This window comes from Bos indicus x Bos taurus, chromosome 7, assembly GCF_003369695.1.
Source record: "Bos indicus x Bos taurus breed Angus x Brahman F1 hybrid chromosome 7, Bos_hybrid_MaternalHap_v2.0, whole genome shotgun sequence".
NCBI classification, from domain to species: Eukaryota; Metazoa; Chordata; class Mammalia; order Artiodactyla; family Bovidae; genus Bos; species Bos indicus x Bos taurus.
The window spans coordinates 84,759,165-84,777,984 of NC_040082.1; the positions used below are offsets into that span (position 1 = coordinate 84,759,165).

The following is an 18,820-nucleotide window of genomic DNA, read 5'->3' on the forward strand; positions in this document are numbered from 1 at the left end:
CATGGACAGAAGAGCCTGATGTGTTATAGTCCACAGAGTTACAAAGAGTTGGACCTGCAGTTTTCTGCCAATATAACTAAAGCTCATGATGGACTTAAACTGTGGCTACATGATCCAAGAGTGGTTCCTTCCTCTCTTCCATCTTTACAATAAAGATAATAAACTAAGATGAAAAGTGAATGTTAAATAAAATCATGGATAGGACAATTTTTTGAAAATTGCCTGGTTGCAGCCTTCTTCACAGTATTTCCAAACAGTTTCACAAACTCTGCCTCTCTGATCATGCTTCCAGGATTCAGCAAAGGATGGTTTTCATCTCTATAAATAAAATTTTAAATGACATAAACAACAATACAAAAAGACACGAGGGAAGAAGTCATTCATGGTTATCTGTTTTTATGTAGGGCTGTGGGTAGAATTTGTTAAAAATGGATTCTCTCTACTGCTAAGAAAGTTACAAAGTTCCCCTGCTTTTGACAGAATAAAAAATAGGCCTGGACAGGAGAGAGGTACCTTACTATTTTACTTGAAATAGAATTCTTCATAACCTAAACCACGTGGAAACTTACAGGCGAGTGCTCCACTGTTAGTTTTTGCTCTCAGTATATTCATTAAAGAAAAAAAAAATTCAAGTTAAAAATCGTCTTGAAACAATAAGTTATCACAACTAGGCTCCGTTCTCGTCTTCAAACATCACAGCTTTTAAAAAATGAAGGTGTTACTGTAAGAGTGAACACACCCACTGCATCACTACAGGAATTAGTAACAGATTATGCAAATTAACGCTGCCTGGGGGTAAACGCCTCAAAGACCGTACAGAGGAAATCCTTCCTCCCCATAGGCTCAGGCCTGGAGTGAGTGAAGGGAGTAGCGGCGAGCCAGATCTCCGCGCAGGCCTCGCCCGGGACACATATTGCCTAAAACTCCGGAAGCACCTGCGGGATGGACGAGAAAACCGGCCGCATCACCCGCAGGCGCGCTGGGCGGTCAGCGGCTCCAGCATCGCCTCGGGTACCAAGCGCCGCAGGGAAATCAGCCCAGTAGCCCTGCAGCATCTCGCGAGATCTCGCCTTCGGAGCCCCGTACTGCGAGCTCAGAACCTAAAAAAAAAAAAAAAAAAAAGGCGAGCGGGCGACAGCCCCCGGAGCCGCCGCCGTGGTGGCAGCTGGCGCCTGAGCATCAGCGATCGGCGTGCGCCGAGGCAGGGCCCGCGCGCCCCTTCTCCAGGCGGCTCGGGCTGGGCGCCGTCCGCAGCTGGTCCGCCGTGGCCTGGGTGCCGGCCCACTGACGCGCGGCCCCAGGGGCGGGGAGAAAGGGAGGAGGCCGGGGGCCAGCTCCTCTCCACCGCAGAGTGGGGCGGGGGAAGGAGGTGGAGGGGTGGGAGGAGGGCGACGGAAGAGGAGGTAGCCGCGCAGAGATCTTCCCGGCGACGACGGCGGGCGGCCGCTCCCCGATCGCGCTGCTCGTGCTGCTGGAGGCCCGGCTCGGACTGGCCGGACGCGATTCCTGCGTGGAGCCGCGCAGAAGCCGGGACCCGCCGGGAACCGAGGGAGCCTCTGCCGCGCGCCTCTGCCGGTCCGCGGGTGGGCGGGCTGAGGGGCGGAGGAGCCGGGGGCCCCGCCTCCCGCGTGCTGCAGCCGGAGCCGCCACCGCCGCGGCCCCGCCGAGGCTTTAAACAGCGGGGCCCGCCCCGCGCCCGCCACACTCGCGCGCAGACTCGGCCGCCGGAGGCATTCGTGCCGGCTCGGGCTAGCGGCGGCGAGCGCGCGGCTGGGAGTGCGACTCCCCCACCTGGCGTTGCGGCCGCTACCACCGCCGGCCGGGGGCGCGGAGGGCGTGCAGCCCGCGAAGTCCGCCAGGTTCTCCGGGTCCGCCGGGGGTCGGGCGGCGATGGAGCCGGGGCCCACGGCGCCCTCCTCCGGCGCCCCGAGGCTGGCCGGGGTTGGGGAGACGCCTCCAGTCGCCCCGCTGGCCGCCGCCGGGATGGACCTGCCCGGCACAGCCGTGCCCTCAGTGCCGGAGGATGCTGCGGCTGTGAGCCGTGGCGGCGGTGGGGTCCGCGGGGAGGGCGCCGCGGCGGCCGGCGACGGACTGGGCAGACCCCTGGGGCCCACCCCGAGTCAGAGCCGCTTCCAGGTGGATCTGGTTTCCGAGAATGCCGGGCGGGCGGCGGCGGCGGCGGCTAGCGCTGGGGCGGGAGGCAAGGAGACCCCCGCGGATGGGAAAGCCAGCGTCGAAAGCGGGCAGGCTAAGGCCAGCGAGGAAGCCAAGGGCCGCTTCCGCGTGAACTTCGTGGACCCGGCTGCCTCTTCGTCGGCGGACGAGAGCGTGTCGGATGCGGCAGGGATCGGAGGCGACGGGCCCAACGTGAGCTTCCAGAACGGCGGGGACACGGTGCTGAGCGAGGGGAGCAGCCTGCACTCGGGCGGCGGCGGCGGCGGCAGTGGGCACCACCAGCACTACTACTATGACACCCACACCAACACCTACTACCTGCGCACCTTCGGCCACAACACTATGGACGCCGTGCCCAGGATCGACCACTATCGGCACACGGCAGCGCAGCTAGGCGAGAAGCTGCTCCGGCCCAGCCTGGCGGAACTACACGATGAGTTGGAAAAGGTGAGCTCTCCTGGCCCTCTCCCTGCAGCCCTCCCCTCCTCCCCAGCCTCTGGTTCGCGCTGACCGCGGGACACAGCCGCCGGCTCTCCACGGGTAAGGCGACGGGAATGGACGTGCACGACTCGCTGGCATCTCTGGATTCAGCTGTCAAGGGTGGAATTGCATAGGAATGTAACTTAATATCTTGAAAGTTTGCAGCGGGTTAGGCTAGTTACGTGATACAGGAGAGGCTGCTTTTAACAATCTCCCCATCCAGTTGTGTATCTAGTTATGCTTTTTTTTTCTCCTTACCCACGCTTAACAATTACCATCCCTCTGAATGACAGTTGTGCTTTTAGGTCCGGACAAGGGAGTGTGAGGGAGGTTTAGTTGAGGACATTTCTCAGGAGAGAGTGGAGAGAACCTGCCATCCGTGTCTTTTTTTAAAGGTTGTATTGTATGCCTTCTGTATACCCATTAGGGCTCCCAAGAGTGGGAACGTTAGTGTTTGAAGGGAAAGCCTTAGCAGCGTGTGTTTGTGGTCTATGAATTATTAAAGCTCTGTTCCTGCAATCTTGAATGTGCAAAGATCATAGAAATCTTAAATCTTGGGACAAGCTGTTCTTGATAATAGCATAAATCCACCTTTTATAATGTAAACCTTTTGGAAGAGGGTCACATCAAAAAGGGGGTGGAGTGGGCAGAGTATAAAAGAGGGAGAGGGAGAGAAAAACAGGAGACTTGGGGAGGATGTCTATCTAGAAAAGACCTTTTGGGGTCTTGCGTAAGTAGTTACACTTCGTGAACGGAAAGCCATCCCTATAAACTATTGATTTTTGTAATTCTATTTTTTATGACCCCATAAGACTTTTTATTTCTTCAGGGTACAAAATCGTTCTTTTGAGATAACATTGATGCTTTTGAGATTTGATTAATAATTAACTTTTTTTATAACTTGGATTACTTGAAGTCTGCCTTTACAAGTGTATAATGACTACATTGATGGAATTTGTGAATGCTGAGTTAGTAGTACCATGTAGATTGATGTGATCATAGTGTCAAAAAGTTGAAATAGAAATACAGAAAGTGTGTAATTTCTTTTGGATATGATTATTTGATGTCATACAGTCATTTTATACACACCTGTCCCAGTGTTTGAAAATGTGACATATTCATTGAGATAATTACTGAGGTCCCAACCCTTATAGTGTATCGATTGTTTAAAAGCCTGGCATCATTTAACTTTGGGTAATACTATTCCTTTCATTCCGTTATGGTATTTTGTCATTTCAGAAGAAAACATTTTTAAAAAAAATTTTATTCATATTTCTGTTGTTTCTCTTAAATCTATTCTTTTTTTTCAAAATTCCTTATATAGTCCTTATAAAGTAGATTATGTAGCTGGTTTATGTAGCTGGTAATTCCCCTTTTGTTAGAGCATTTTTATTATTGAAAATACTATATAGATATTTTCAGATTTATTTCATCAAAGCCCTTAGTTGAGTAGTAAAACAGTCTATATTTATGCATAAGTCTTAAAGGCTTTTTTTATGGAAGGATATTATTATATACCTTGATCTTGTATGCTTCCTGGGAAAGTTTTTGTTATTTTAAATTAAATTCTCTAAATAGGAAATCACTTCTAGTTGTCCCAGAATTTCAGGGTTTTGTTTGGTGTTTCTGGTCGGCTTACAATGTGTGAGCAAGAACACCTGCGTTGTTTAGAGGTGCAGTAGTTGAAGAAGTCACCTAGGCTATCAACCTCAGCTTCCTCATCTTTCAGAGTTATTTTGAAGATTAGAGAAAAAAATGTACACAAAGGCCCTTGTTCAGTACCAGCAAAATAATGGCTAGTGTAGTCACTATTTCAGTCTTATATTGGCCCTTCATAAAGTAAATAGTTAGGAACTTACCTGGTGGTCTAGTGATTAGGACTCTGGACTTCCAATGCAGGGGGCAGGACTTCAATCCCTGGTCACGGACCTAAGATCTCATATGTTGTGTGCTGCAGCCGAAAAAAAAAAAAAAAAAAAATTTAAAGTACATAGTTAAGCTTTAGGATTTCACTTTTAAGATTCGTTTAATCTCAAGCTTTAGGATTTCACTTTTAAGATTCGTTTAATCTCTATAATTTTCAATGAATTGTGGTAACTAAGATGTTACGTTCAGAGTTTCATTTGTGCAGCATGTGGTGTAATAAGTTCTTTGTAGTTTTTTACCTTTTACTATTCAGGTCCTTTATGGGCAGTGAAAAGGTTTATTAGGTTAAGTAAGTACAGAACCTCATCTTGAAGATAGTTTTGTTTAGAAATTAGCAAACAGATTAAAGAGACGTGTCGTGTTAAGGAGTACCAATCTGGCCATAGATAAACCGCTATTGAAGGAGGGCAGGGTGAGGCTGATAGTACAGGTTGGCAAGATTCCCAAATGTTGTCCTTCACTTTTTAGATTGACTTTTACTCATTAAAATCTTTTCTACTGCTTGTAGCCTTAGATGAAATCACAGTGCTCAGAATTCTATAGCATTTAATCCTAGCTCTTGATTGACTGGAGTCTGGTCAGGTCACTGGGTTCTTCATTATCTACCATGGATCTAAGTCTGTGCTGGGAACTATGGAAGAATAAAAAGTAAAAGAAAAGCACTCCAGGAACGTGTTGGTGGAGAGGACTACACTGTCTTCCGTTACTTGAGTTCCTTTCTTTGCCTAGCGCTGTAACTTTTTAAAGCATTTTGCCTAAAAATCCAGCTGAGGAGGAATAGTTAAATAATCCAGGTGCATCTTGCTGTATTACACAGCCATTCTAGGGCCAGGACTCATGAGTCCCCCATTTAGCAAATATTTATTAGGGAGAAGAGTTTCTTAGGTGTAGGTCACATGACTGTGGCACTAGGGAACGATGCAGTGATTAGCAAAATAGAGACTGACTAAATGGCACCCCACTCCAGTACTCTTGCCTGGAACATCCCAAGGATGGAGGAGCCCAGTAGGCTATAGTCCATGGGGTCACAAAGAGTCGGACACGACTGAGCAACTTCACTTCACTTCACTTCTGTCATACTCTAGTAGGCATACGTTAACCAAACAAATAATGTAATTAAATCCCACCCCTGCCGGTGCTGTGAAAGAGGAGTATAAAATGTTGATGAAGATATAATAGGTCCTAATTTTAGTTAAGTTTGGGGAGGCCTTTTTCACAAAGTGTGACACTGAAGCTGAAACTTAAAGGCTAAGCTGATGATAGAGCAGAACAACATGCCGGGTCAAAGGAACAAAATCTGTGAAGATACTGAGAGTGGTGTGTTCAAAGAACTATAAGGAAGCCAATATAAGATTTATTTATAAAGGTTGTGAAAAGTGATTGATTTCGTATGACGTAGCAACGTGAACTGTTTTAACATCTTTTGATTGCCGGATGAAGAAGGGATTGGCAGCGGGGAGAACAGAAGCAGCTTTTGCTGTGGTCTCATTATACACGACAAGGGTTGGGGGCAGAATGAGTGCGATGTACGTGGATTGGATATGGGCATGAAAGAGAAGCTGACTCCTAGATTTTGGACCTGAGCAGCTGAATACGTGGTACTTTGCTTAAGATGGGAAAGACTGGAGAAAGAACATTGATTTGGGGAGGAAAGAGAGAATGCTTTTTGAGTAGCTTGTAAGACGTCTTAGTCCAAGAATCATTTTGAGGGAGAAGGGGCAGAAATATGTATATGAAATACATGTATGTATGTGTATATACATATGTATGTGTATATGTATTGATGGTCTAAAGTCACGCGTGAAGTTACTTGGGAAAGTGGGTAGATAAAAGAACGAAACATGGTCTGGGCTTTGACTTGGGGAATGCCTAGAGGTCTACTGCAGATTGTGGGTACACTGGCAAAGGAAATAAAGAAGGAGCTCTTAGGCTGGTGAGAAATAGCCAGAAGATCAGTGTCAGGGAAACTGAGAGAAAATAATTTTAAAGAGGACAGAAAGTCTTCAAAGCTGATGCCAATAATTGATTTTTTTTTTTAAAGAATAAAACTGATATAGTGATTTCTGCCCCTACAAGAAGCAGTTAAAAAGCAGATGATAAATAAATAAGTATTTGATAGATAATTTCAACATGTATGATAGAAAACATCAGATGTGGAAAAATGTCTCATGTTTCACTAAGCATGTTGCTTTTTTATTTAATTCCTAAGAAATAAGTCTTAGACACATTTTACTTATGATAAAATGGGCTCATAGAACCTGAAGAAATTCCTTAATACCACTGTCATAGAAAGTGGTACAGATGAAATTAACACCCAGGTTTGTTGTTTTTTTTTTTTTTTACTGTAGCCAGGACATAGCTCCTGTTTATTATTGTTTCTTCTTTCTCTGTATTCCCTGGGCCTGCTCTGAGATGGCAGGGATGTTGAGGGGGACATGTTGGGGGTTGCCAACATCACTCTTCTATCTTGACCTGAGAGTGGAATGGTTACATAACTGAAAGAAGAGAGGAGGAATTATTAACTAACGTGATTGTCTCTTTCACTAGGACCTGAGCTGGTATCTCATTCATCTCTGGACAGAGAATAGGTAGTTAATAAAGATTTGTTTGTTGAGTGTATCAGGGTGATCAGTTCCTCCCACTTAACAAGGACTTTAAACAAGTGTAGCTACCACTCTAAGTGGATTGTGTTGAGTCTTGGACAAGAAATTCCACACACTGCTAATCATATCAGTACAGAGCTTGAGTTTTGGAAGATGACCCAGGAAGAAGAAGAATGGGTCAAATCCCTGGGGATAGGGAGTAGAGTAGGTCCAGGTTGAGTAAAGGTGGGACCTTCATCAGAAATATTTGTGTGTGGCACAAACTTGGACTGTTTCACGATTTTGCCAGGGCCCCCACCCCCTAAGGGCTTCCCTTGTGGCTCAGCTGGTAAAGAATCCGCCTGCAGTGCGGGAGACCTGGGTTAGATCCCTGGGTTGGGAAGATACCCTGAAGAAGGGCAAGGGTACCCACTCCAGTATTCTGGCCTGGAGAATTCAGCTGAGCTGAGAGTATGGAGTCCTAACCACTGGTTCAGTTCAGTTCAGTTCAGTCGCTCAGTCGTGTCCGACTCTTTGCAACCCCATGAATTGCAGCACGCCAGGCCTCCCTGTCCATCACCAACTCCCAGAGTTAACTCAAACTTGTGTCCATTGAGTCGGTGATACCATCCAGCTATCTCATCCTCTGTCGTCCCCTTCTCCTCCTGCCCCCAATCCCTCCCAGCATCAGGGTGTTTTCCAGTGAGTCAACTCTTCGCATAAGGTGGCCAAAGTATTGGAGTTTCAGCTTCTGCATCAGTCCTTCCAGTGAACACCTTTAGGGTGGACTTTTACCACCCTCTAAACCAGAGCCACCAGAGCTGAAGTCTGGTTTGCCCATAAGACTGTACACATTCTCCAAGTATACACCAACTGACTACCTGGGAAGAAGGAAAGATAAATTTGAGGTTTAAAATGTGGCAAAAAATCTGTGTACTGCTTTTGTAATCAATGTCTTCATGTGTTTGTGTTCACACTTACATTCCCGATCTTGTTAGACCAGAGTTTAAAGGACCAAAAGAGAGTTTCTTGGTTCTTATGTATTGAGTGTGTTCATTTTCACTAATTTTTTTATTACATGTTTCATATGTGTTTGTAAAGCCTGTGACACTAATCAGATTGGCTCCATGCTGAAGTGAAATGAATATGAGTTTTTTAGTTATTCAAAAAGTCTTGATTGAGCACCAGTAATAGCCCTGTTCTGAGTGCTGAGGATACAGCAGTGAGCACAAAAGAATTGTAGAGCTTTTATCTCAGTGGTAGGAGAAGTAAGCCAGTAAGTCCGATATAACTGCTGTGAAGAAAATGAAAGGTAGATAGATGCTAATGGCTGGGGTGGTGCTGTTTTAGGCAAGTTAGAGAAGCCCGCTCTGACTCGAGCAGTCACTGCTGCTGCTGCTGAGTCGCTTCAGTCATGTCCGACTCTGTGCGACCCTAAAGACAGCAGCCTACCAGGCTCCCCCGTCCCTGGGATTCTCCAGGGACACTGGAGTGGGTTGCCATTTCCTTCTCCAATGCATGAAAGTGAAAAGTGAAAGTAAAGTTGCTCAGTCGTGTCCGACTCTTAGTGACCCTGTGAACTGCAGCCTACCAGGCTCCTCTGTCCATGGGATTTTCCAGGCAAGAGCACTGGAGTGGGTTGCCATTGCCTTCTCCACGAGCAGTCACTAGACAGGAGCTAAAGATCAGCTCATGCAAGTACCTTGGGAGAAGAATCAGCAGAGGACTGCAAACACCAGGACCTTGAGATAGGAGTGTGCCTGGGGTGTGCTTGACGTGACTGAGAAACAAGGGGACCAACAAGACTGGGGTGACTAGTAGGAGAGTGATAGGGGAGGCTGGGACAGTAGTGAAGAGCAACAGTGTGAAACCTGGTAGATCAGGATGAAGACTTAGAATTTTACCCTGAGTGATGCAGGGAGTCATGGGAAGCTCTGAGCGCAGACTTGACATGATCTGACTTACAGTTGTAAAACATCACTGTCATTGCTGTGTGGGGAGTATCCCATCAGCACTTAGAGTGGAAGCTGGGAAACCAGGTAGCAGTGTTATGATGATGATGACTTACGAAGGTGATAGTGTTTGATATGATGACAGGTGTTTACATGCTGATTACATTTAAAAGGTGACATTCTTGAGATTAGCAACTGTTTGAGGAGTTTTCCCTTGTTGAGAATAGAATCAATGTTTATGAAGAGGTGAGAGACTGGGAGGAGCAAGTTTGGTAAGTGGACTCAAGAATTGGGTTTCATCCTACAAGTTAGTTCTGTAATGGGGCAAATAGTTGTAAAATTGCAGCTACTTGTTTGTGAAGTAATAGAACCTAAGAAAATGGGTTTTAATTTCTAGCATAAAAATGTGTTTTTATGAGAACTGGTAGTTTTTCAAAGAGGATAAGGGAGTGGGGAACTAGTGAGTTGACTCCACAAAGTGAAGGAGTGAGGGATGGACAAGGAAATCTACTTAACTTCCGAAGTTAAAAACATATCAATGGTTTCCCATTAAATATTAAATTTATCATCTGCCATTGGCTTTATTATTCTTCCATTTTTCACTAGAACCTGTAATAGTGCTTTCCTAAAGCTATTAAGAAAGATCCATATAGTCAAAGCTATGGTTTTTCCAGTAGACGTGTATGGATGTGAGAGTTGGACCATAAAGAAGGGTGAACCCAAAGAATTTATTCTTTTTGACCCTTGGTGTTGGAGAAGGCTCTCGAGAGTCCCTTGAACTGCAAGGAGATCAAACCAGTCAATCCTAAAGGAAATCAGTCTTGAATATTCATTGGAAGGACTGATGCTGAAGCTCCAGTACTTTGGCCACCTGATGCAAAGAGCTTACTCATTAGAAAAGAGGCTGATGCTGGGAAAGATTGAAGGCAGGAGGAGAAGGGGACAACCGACAGAGGATGAAATGGTTGGATGGCATCACTGACTCAATGGACATGAGTTTGAGCAAGCTTCAGGAGATGGTGAAGGACAGCTGTCCATGGGGTGGCAAAGAGTCAGACACAACTGAGCGACTGAACAACAACAACAAAGCTATTATGGTAAAGAACCTGCCTGCCAGGGCAGGAGACATGAGACATGGGTCCGATCCCCGGGTCAGGGAGATCCTCTGGAGAAGGGGATGGACAGAGGAAATTACAAAATCCATGGACAGAGGAGCCTGGCGGGCTATAGTCCATACGGTCGCACAGAGTCAGACATGATTGAAGCAACTTAGCACAAAGCTGTTATGAAAAACTTAAAGCCCACAGAAGAGCTTGGGGACTTCTGATGAGAAGAAGAGGGAAGTCTGACAAGCAAATACCGCTGGTGGAATCTCATCTCTGTAGAAGCTGGTTGTGGCTGGTGTAGTCATAGTACCCTTGGACTCAGAAATTTCTCTGTCTGAAATTTTCGCTATGCAGTTCCTGAACACTGACAAACTAGCTATTTATCTAGAGTAAGCATACTAGAAACCTCTGGGTGGTTCTTTGTTGGGTCGGTGTGACTTGGTTCCTTGAGTGACGTAGTTTCTAACAGTTTAGTGTGTGAGTCATTTCGGAGCTGTATTGCAGGTAGGTGGCTTGGAAGACAGGCTTGACTATGCTCCATTAGAGCGAGACTTAAAGGAACTATGAGGATCCTGGCCATCTGCTGTACCGTGACATTTACCCCATCATTTCACCTAAATAGTTTTTGTTAAAAGTCACGGGTAACCTCCTTCATCCTCAATCACTAATTCCAGCAAACCTTTTTTCTCAGTGGCATTCAGCCTTCCAGCAGCATTTGGTATTCTTTTGAAGTCTTCTAGACACTTCCTTGGCTTCTATAACACCTCTCTCTTAATTTTCCTTCTCCCTCTCTGGCTTTTTCAGTCCAGAGTCTTCTGCAGTCTCCTTTGTCTCTAAACTGGCCCTCCTCTAGGCTTGCTTCTGGCTTGCTTTCTTCCTTTGTCGTCTTGTCTCTGTATATCACCTTTTAGTATCACCTGAAGGCTAATTACTCCCTGGATTTTGTCTCTTACTAATTAATACACGCTTTCTGAGTCCTGGGCATCCAGTGCCTGCTAGACATTTTTGCTTCATGTCTAAAGACACCCCACACTCATAAACTTATTTCTCTCCCTCTGCCCCCCAAAACGAAACCGCCCAGGCCCTCTTCCAGTGTGTCCTGTGTTTCTGAATGGTACTACCATTCATCACATTGCCCGAGTGAGAAGACTGAGTCATCCCTGACACTTTCCCTTCTCTCTGTATATCCAGGTCATCACCAAGTTCTTTGCATCATCTCTGTTTTCAAAATATGATTTTCATCCTCGCTGCTGCCATCCTAGACAACTGCAGCATGTCCCTCTCCAGCAAGCTTTTATGGTTTCCTCTTATTCACTGTGCCGTATCATTACTGTGCCCAGACTGATCCTTTTAAAACAAAATTGACCATGTTATTCCTTGGCTTAAAACTAGCCCTGCATTGTCTAGCTCTGGGCTACATCCTCTTAAATGTTTCTGTTCTTAACAGCACAGTATTTTCTTTGGCCATTGGGCCTTTGTAGTATGTAATACGATCCAGGAAATCTTCCTCCTTTCTCCCTCACGCCACACTGATAAAACTTTTCAGTCTTAAAGTTTCACTTCAGTCCTTATTTCCTGGGAGAGGAAGCCTTTAACCTCCAGTCTAGGACAAATCTCTTTTCTCCTGGAGCACTTATTTCAATTAGAGGGAGTGTGTGTGTGTTAAGATGGTTATTTGAGTCAACTTGAGTTGACTTCAAGCTCCATGAGAAGCAGACTTACGTCTTTGGCTGTTTATCATTATGTCCCTACTACATAGCAGATCCTGTCAATAAATGTTGAATAATAGAACTGTTTTTTTTTTATAAATTAATGTTGCAGAAGAATCTTAAACTTTTAATGTTCCTTATATCGTCATCTAGAATTTCTAAAGGACATGTGACAGCCGTGTGGCCCCAGTTGGCACATGAAAGAGCTAAGTGACCTACCTGTCCAAAATCATAAGACCCATAACTGGGAGAGACGAGGCTGGAACTTGCAACAGCCATTTTAACTCCCCGTTAATTCCAGTGTCCCACAGTTTAATCCTATACAAGTTCTTGATATTTGGTGGATTGTTTCTTGCTATTTGGTGGCAGTTGTTTTTTAGTTCATTGAAAATAAAGTAGAAAAGGTTTGGACTCCTCAGTTTCACAGTGTGGATAGATCTTTTCCCGACAGAAAATTCTTTTCAAAAAATTTTAAGAAAGTTTCTTATAAAAGGACTCAGTAAGTTCCCCCCCCCCCCCCCCCATTTCTTCTGCCTTTCTTATCTGTATCTCTCAAAAGTGGGATGTAATTTTTATGATCTGGGCTTTCACGTTTCAATACTATAACCACTAGTCACATTTGGCTGTTAAACTGAGTTTAAACTAAAGTTAAAACTACATGTACTTGAGCCATATTTTGAGTGCTTGGTACCCACATGTTGGCTGGTGGCCACCATACTGGACAGTGAAGATACAGAGCGTTTCCCTCATCACAGAGAACCTATTAGCCTGTGCTTCCGTTTAAATAGTCACCGCTAGTTTAAAATTGTTAAACAGTCACTTTTTCCCCCTAATTTTGCATGATATTCTTCCTTAAATAAAGTTGTCTAAACATATCAGGCCCTCAATGAAATATTTGTTGAGTCAGTGGACTTTATCTCTTTCCTCATCTTTAATATTGGAAAGTCTGTGAAGAATCTGTTAATATCGTATAAAGTGTTACATTTTCAAAGCACTCTTAACTCACATGTCTGCATTTGGTCTTCCAGTCTGTCTTTGGAGGAGGTGGGTTTTCAGGTCTTGGAGTAGCAGTTATATTTTGCAAGGTTGTGGTTTTCCTAAGCACTTAACTAACACTTGGTGAGGCTGCATCTCTTTGAAACTAACTTTCTGTCTTCCTTTCCTTTTGTTTGGACCAATGATTCCCAAATTTTAAAAGATTTACCTGGAAAAAAATTACTCCTCCTTCCCAAAGAATATGTCTTAGACAGATTTTGGTTATCATTATGACAGTAGTACATTGTTGTGGGTTGTTTTTTTTTTTTTTATTGATATGCTGAGTGTCAATTTTGAAACATCCTAATATAGGAATCTAACTATTAAAGGTCTGGATTTAACTCTTAGGTGTATTATTGTTTTTCAGTTGCTTAGTTGTGTCCTTCTCTTTGTGACCCCATAGATTGCAGCACTCCAGGCTTCCCTGTCCTTCCCATCTCCTGGAACTTGCTCAAAGTCATGTGCATTGAGTTGGTGATGCCATCCAACCATTTCATTCTCTGTTGCCCCTTTTCCTCCTGCCCTCAATCGTTTCTAGCATCAGGGTCTTCCAGTGAGTCAGCCCTTCGCATCAGGTGGCCAAAGTACTGGAGCTTCAGCATCAGTCCTGCCAATGAATATTCAGGATTGATTTCCTTTAGGATTGACTGGTTTGATATCCTTGCTGTCCAAGGGACTCTGAAGAATCTTTTCCAGCACCACAGTTCAAAAGCATCAGTTCGTCAGTGCTCAGCCTTCTTGATGGTTCCAACTCTCACATCCGTACATGACTACTGGAAAAACCGTAGCTTTGACTGTACGGACCTTTGTAGGCAAAGTGATGTCTCTGCTTTTTAATACTCTATCTAGGTTTGTCATGGCTTTTCTTCCAAGGAGCAAGCATCTTTTAATTCCATGGCTACAGTCACCATCTGCAGTGACTTAGGAGTCCAAGGAAGTAAAGCTTGTCACTGTTTCCAGTTTTTCCCCGATCTGTTTGCCATGAAATGATGGGACCGGATGCCATGATCTTAGTTTTTTGAACGTTGAGTCTTAAGCCAGCTTTTTCACTCTGCCCTTTCACCTTCATCAAGATGCTCTTTAGTTCCTCTTCTCTTTCTGTCATCTCATCTTGTTTTCAATTTCTCCTAGTTTTTTTTTTTCCGTACGTAGTTAGTTGACTGTCAGTCAGGGGTTTAAGTCTTGCCCTTTCCACTTAATACTTGGATGATCTTTAGAAAGAGTACCTGCCACCTCAGGTCCTCAGTTTTCTTCTGTAGAAAATGGGAAAGACGTTAACTCATAGTGAGAAATAGCATATATTCACGTAGGAAACATGTGAACTACTAAGTGCACACTGTGCACCAGGTGAAGTTTTGTTATCACGTGTTTCTCCATGTTTATTGCTTTTCTAATACTACATATTTAGGAAGTCACTAAGTTGCATGTTTATATCCTTGACAACTTCTGGTTCTTCTTATTTTAAAAATAAAACAATTTAAAATGTAAATGATACAGTTATATCTTCCAGTATCACTTAAGTTTTCTGGTACCTTGAATTAAAATGTTCTTTTAAGCTATAGTTTGTTGACATTAGCAGGTTGTATGGAATTTGAAATGATATATAAATTAAAGTATTCTTAATGCATTTTGTTGTAACTCAGTCTTGAACAAGATGGGCTAGGTAGAGGACTGAATTCTTTGACTGTAATCAGCAGTTCTGACTTGGTTCATTGTAAAGTCACATGGTCACAGCATCCACTTTTATCTGTGGCACTTGAGTTTTGAGCTCTGCATTAATGCCGCTGGATATTAATAGACCATTGTTAGCCAGAGCAGATTGGATTCCTGTAAAACAATACTTTGTTTTGAGAGCATAGTCTGTATGGGGGGCATTGCACTGAATACACCAATCACCGACAGCACGGATAGGAAATGTTGGTAGCTTTGGGATGATATAATTGGCTAGTGCTTGATGAAAAAATGCTTAGAATAAGCCCAGCCACTTTCACATCTGTATTTGCATATGTATGCATTCATTTGTAGATACTGATTTGGCTTTGCTTCATAATATTTTAACACTTTAGCTTACTTTAGTATTAAGTAGATGCTACTGAAGTATATGAGAAATTTTTATCTAAAGTATCTTTATGAATGCCTTAGTTCAAAAGTTTGTTTTTCCAATTTAAATAGTATTTTTTTGTGAATTTTAACTTTCTTGAAGTATAATTTGTTTAAATCAATAGTAAGCTGCTTTTAAAGAAAGTAGTGAATTATCTTAACTAACTGTACCCTGAAATGAAGATTTCCCACTCGTCTTTCTGTCATTAACAATGATTTAATTTGCCTTAATAAAGCTGGGCCCAGAAGTTTTGTTTCACTTCTCTTATTGTGCAGTGTAATATTAACCCTTGCTAGCCCTGCTCTAAAGTGCTTATCAGTTGCCACTAAAGCAAACAACACAGGGAGGAAGCGCTCATTTATTAAAGACATTTTAAACACCAGAGACAGTGCACAGCATTTCTAGTAGAGGGGTCACTTCAGAGCCAGGTTCTTCACGCTGAATCCTGTTGACGTGCTGATGTAGAGGGTATAATCCTTCAGCACGATTCAGCGTGGAGATGCCATATTTGTACGTATAGTCATGTTTTTGTTTATTCTTCCAAAGGTAATATTAAACTGTCAATATTATAAGAAGCAATGTAGTGGAGTCTAGATTAATAATGTTTTGCAGTATTTATTTTTATGTATTTGTTCAACATCTAGTCATTTGAACTCACCCATGGGCAGTTGCAATAATACAGCACTTGTTTGTTGTCCATAATAATAGCCAAAATTCACCAACCACTTACTTTTAATGTCAGACAATGTACCAAGTAATTAATACATTTTCTTTTTTAACCTTTTAAAGGTCTTTTTAAAATTGTGAAATATAGCAAAGAAAAAACATAAAGCCTGTGTGTAATTTAATCAAAGAATAGACCATTGCTAACACCCCAGAAACCCTCTGTGTACCCCTCTCTGATCTTCCTGTGCCAAAAGTAACCACTGTCCTAACTTAATGGTGATTATTTCCTTGGGTCTGGGTCTTGGTGTTTGTTTTTTTTAATGTCTTTGGTCACCTTTATGTATTCCTAAGACCATTAGTCTAGCTTTGCCTGCTTTAAAACTCGACATGGAATCCTATGGTTGTTTTTTATCTGTCATCTTTTGCTCTCTGTGTGTATTTATGATTCATTCATTTGTACTCCTGATTAGCCTCCATTATATGAAATGCTACTGTTCTGTAGTTGTGGATGTTTGAGATTGTTTCTGGTCCTTGGCACTTGTTACAATGCTGACATGAACATTTTAATATGTATCCTGCTTCATTTAAGTGTTGTTTATCTATAGGGATATTTCTAGGAGTAGATTTGCTGGATGAAAAGGTGTGCAGTTTTTTCAGCTTACAAAGATAATGCCCAAACTGTTTTTCCAAAGTTGTGTGCCACTTTATATTCCCACTAGCAGTATGGGAGAGTTTTTTGGGTTCTGTACAGTCATGTTTTCTCACTTTATCTTCTTGAACATTGTGGGATCGGTAATACAATCTCTATTTTACAGATGTGGAAACTGAGAGCCAGAGGTGTTAACTTGCTGGAGTTTCACATAGCTAGTGAGGAGCAGAGCTGGGTTTTGAACCTGGATCTGACTCAGGACTTAAAATTTTACTTGTTACTATTTCAGGACGTTATTTGGAAAAAAGGGATTGTTCATAAAGGCCCATAGAGGCTCAATATTCATTCTCTGTGTCTTTGATTAAAAATGTCAGGAAAAGCCATTTTAATTTATTTTGAAGGAGTAGAGGTAGATGCTTAGATAACAAGAGCTGAATAAATAAATTACCGAGTGTGATATATGCTATGAAGAAAATAAAAGGGGCACCGCTGAGAAGAAACTGTATATTGGGTGATCTGGGAAGGAGGCTACATTTGAGTGAAGACCTAAAGGTTGAGAAGGAGCCAGCCATTTTCAAAGTGTGTTAAAAACAAAGGGAATAGCAAGCAAAAAGTTCCCCAGGAGGAAATACTTTAAAACCAACATTTCAGCAGCAAAGCAGTGTTATATCTAATTAAATATTTTAGTTAGAAGTCTTTCAGTAATTTCCTAACTTTAAAGGATAGGATTTTGAGGATGTACAAAAAACTTAAAGAAAAATTATTAGGAATAGTGAAGTCTATAATTGTAAAAATACAGAAACTTTACTTCTATTTTTTAAATAAATGTATTTATTTTAATTGGAGGCTAATTACTTTACAATGTTGTATTGGTTTTGCCATACGTGAACATGAATCCGCCATGGGTGTACACATGTTCCCCATCCTGAACCCCCCTCCCTTTTCCCTCCCCAGAAACTTTACTTCTAAAACAGACTAATATTTACTTTTTCTTCAGTTATGTCAAATCTTACTGTGTGTGGACACAAACCACTAATAATAAGCCTGAAGAATTCTGTGTGGGTAATTTTATTTTTCAAGCCTTCTAGAAAGGGCATGGATGTGTAGGTGGATTCCCAGGGGTCAAGAGGTTGCAATGATAAATCATATATTGGAGGAAAGAACCTAGAATGACCTTAATTCAGTTCAGTTCAGTCGCTCAGTCATGTCTGATTCTTTGAAACCCCACGGACTTCAGCACGCCAGGCTTCCCTGTCCATCATCAACTCCCCTGGCCTACTCAAACTCATGTCCATCATGTCAGTGATGCCATTCAACCATCTCATCCTCTGTCATCCCCTTCTCCTCCCGGCTTCAGTCTTTCCCAGCATCAGGGTCTTTTCCAGTGAGTCAGTTCCTCACATCTTGTGGCCAAATTATTGGAGTTTCAGCTTTAGCATCAGTCCTTCCAGTGAATATTCAGGACTGATTTCCTCTGGGACTGACAGGTTGGATCTCCTTGCAGTCCAAGGGACTCTTAAGAGTCTTCTCCAACACCACGGTTCAAAAGCATCAGTTTTTCGGCACTCAGCTTTCTTTATAGTCCAACTCTCACATCCATACATGACTACTGGAAAAACCATAGCTTTGACTAGAGGGACCTTTGTTGGTAAAGTAATATCTCTGCTTTTGAATATGTTGTCTAGGTTGGTCATAACTTTTCTTCCAAGGAGTAAGCGTCTTTTAATTTCATGGCTGCAGTCACCATCTGCAGTGATTTTGGAGCCCCCAAAAATGAAGTCTGTTACCATTTCCATTGCTTCCCCATCTATTTGCCATGAAGTGATGGGACCAGATGCCATAATCTTAGTTTTCTGAATGTTGAGTTTTAAGCCAACTTTTTCACTCTCCTCTTTCACTTTCATCAAGAGGCTCTTTAGTTCTTCTTTGCTTCTGCCATAAGGGTGGTGTCATCTGCATATCTGAGGTTATTGATATTTCTCCTGGCAATCTCGATTCCAGTTTGTGCTTCATCCAGCCTGGCATTTTGCATAATGAACTCTGCATATAAGTTAAATAAGCAGGGTGACAACATACAGCCTTGACGTACTCCTTTCCCGATTTGGAACCAGTTTGTTGTTCCATGTCGAGTTCTAACTGTTGCTTCCTGACCTGCATGCAGATTTCTCAGGAGGCACATCAAGTGATCTGGTATTCCCATCTCTTGAAGAATTTTTCACAGTTTATTGTGATCTACACAGTCAAAGGTTTTGGCATATTCAATAAAGCAAAAGTAGATGTTTTTCTGGAACTCCCTTGCTTTTTCGGTGATCCAGTGGATGTTGGCAGTTTGATCTCTGGTTCCTCTGCCTTTTCTAAATAGCATTTAAAAAAATATTTTGTAATTTTATTTATTTATTTTTGGCTGCTTTGGGTCTTTATTGCTGTGTGCAGGGTTTT

General features: G+C 43.0%; 1 protein-coding gene across 2 annotated transcripts in view; it reads left to right on the plus strand.

The window, feature by feature from the left end:
* Positions 1-1,707: 1,707 nt before the first annotated feature.
* The window catches only part of SLC12A2 (solute carrier family 12 member 2), a 93,900-nt gene continuing 76,787 nt past the window's right edge, over positions 1,708-18,820 (plus strand). Inside the window, exon 1 of one of the 2 annotated variants that reach the window (XM_027547032.1) lies at positions 1,708-2,622. In XM_027547032.1, coding sequence (XP_027402833.1) covers positions 1,891-2,622 — 732 coding nt within the window. In that variant the 5' untranslated portion in view covers positions 1,708-1,890. The remainder of the gene's footprint in view (positions 2,623-18,820) is intronic. The other variant, XM_027547033.1, reaches the window with a different exon arrangement.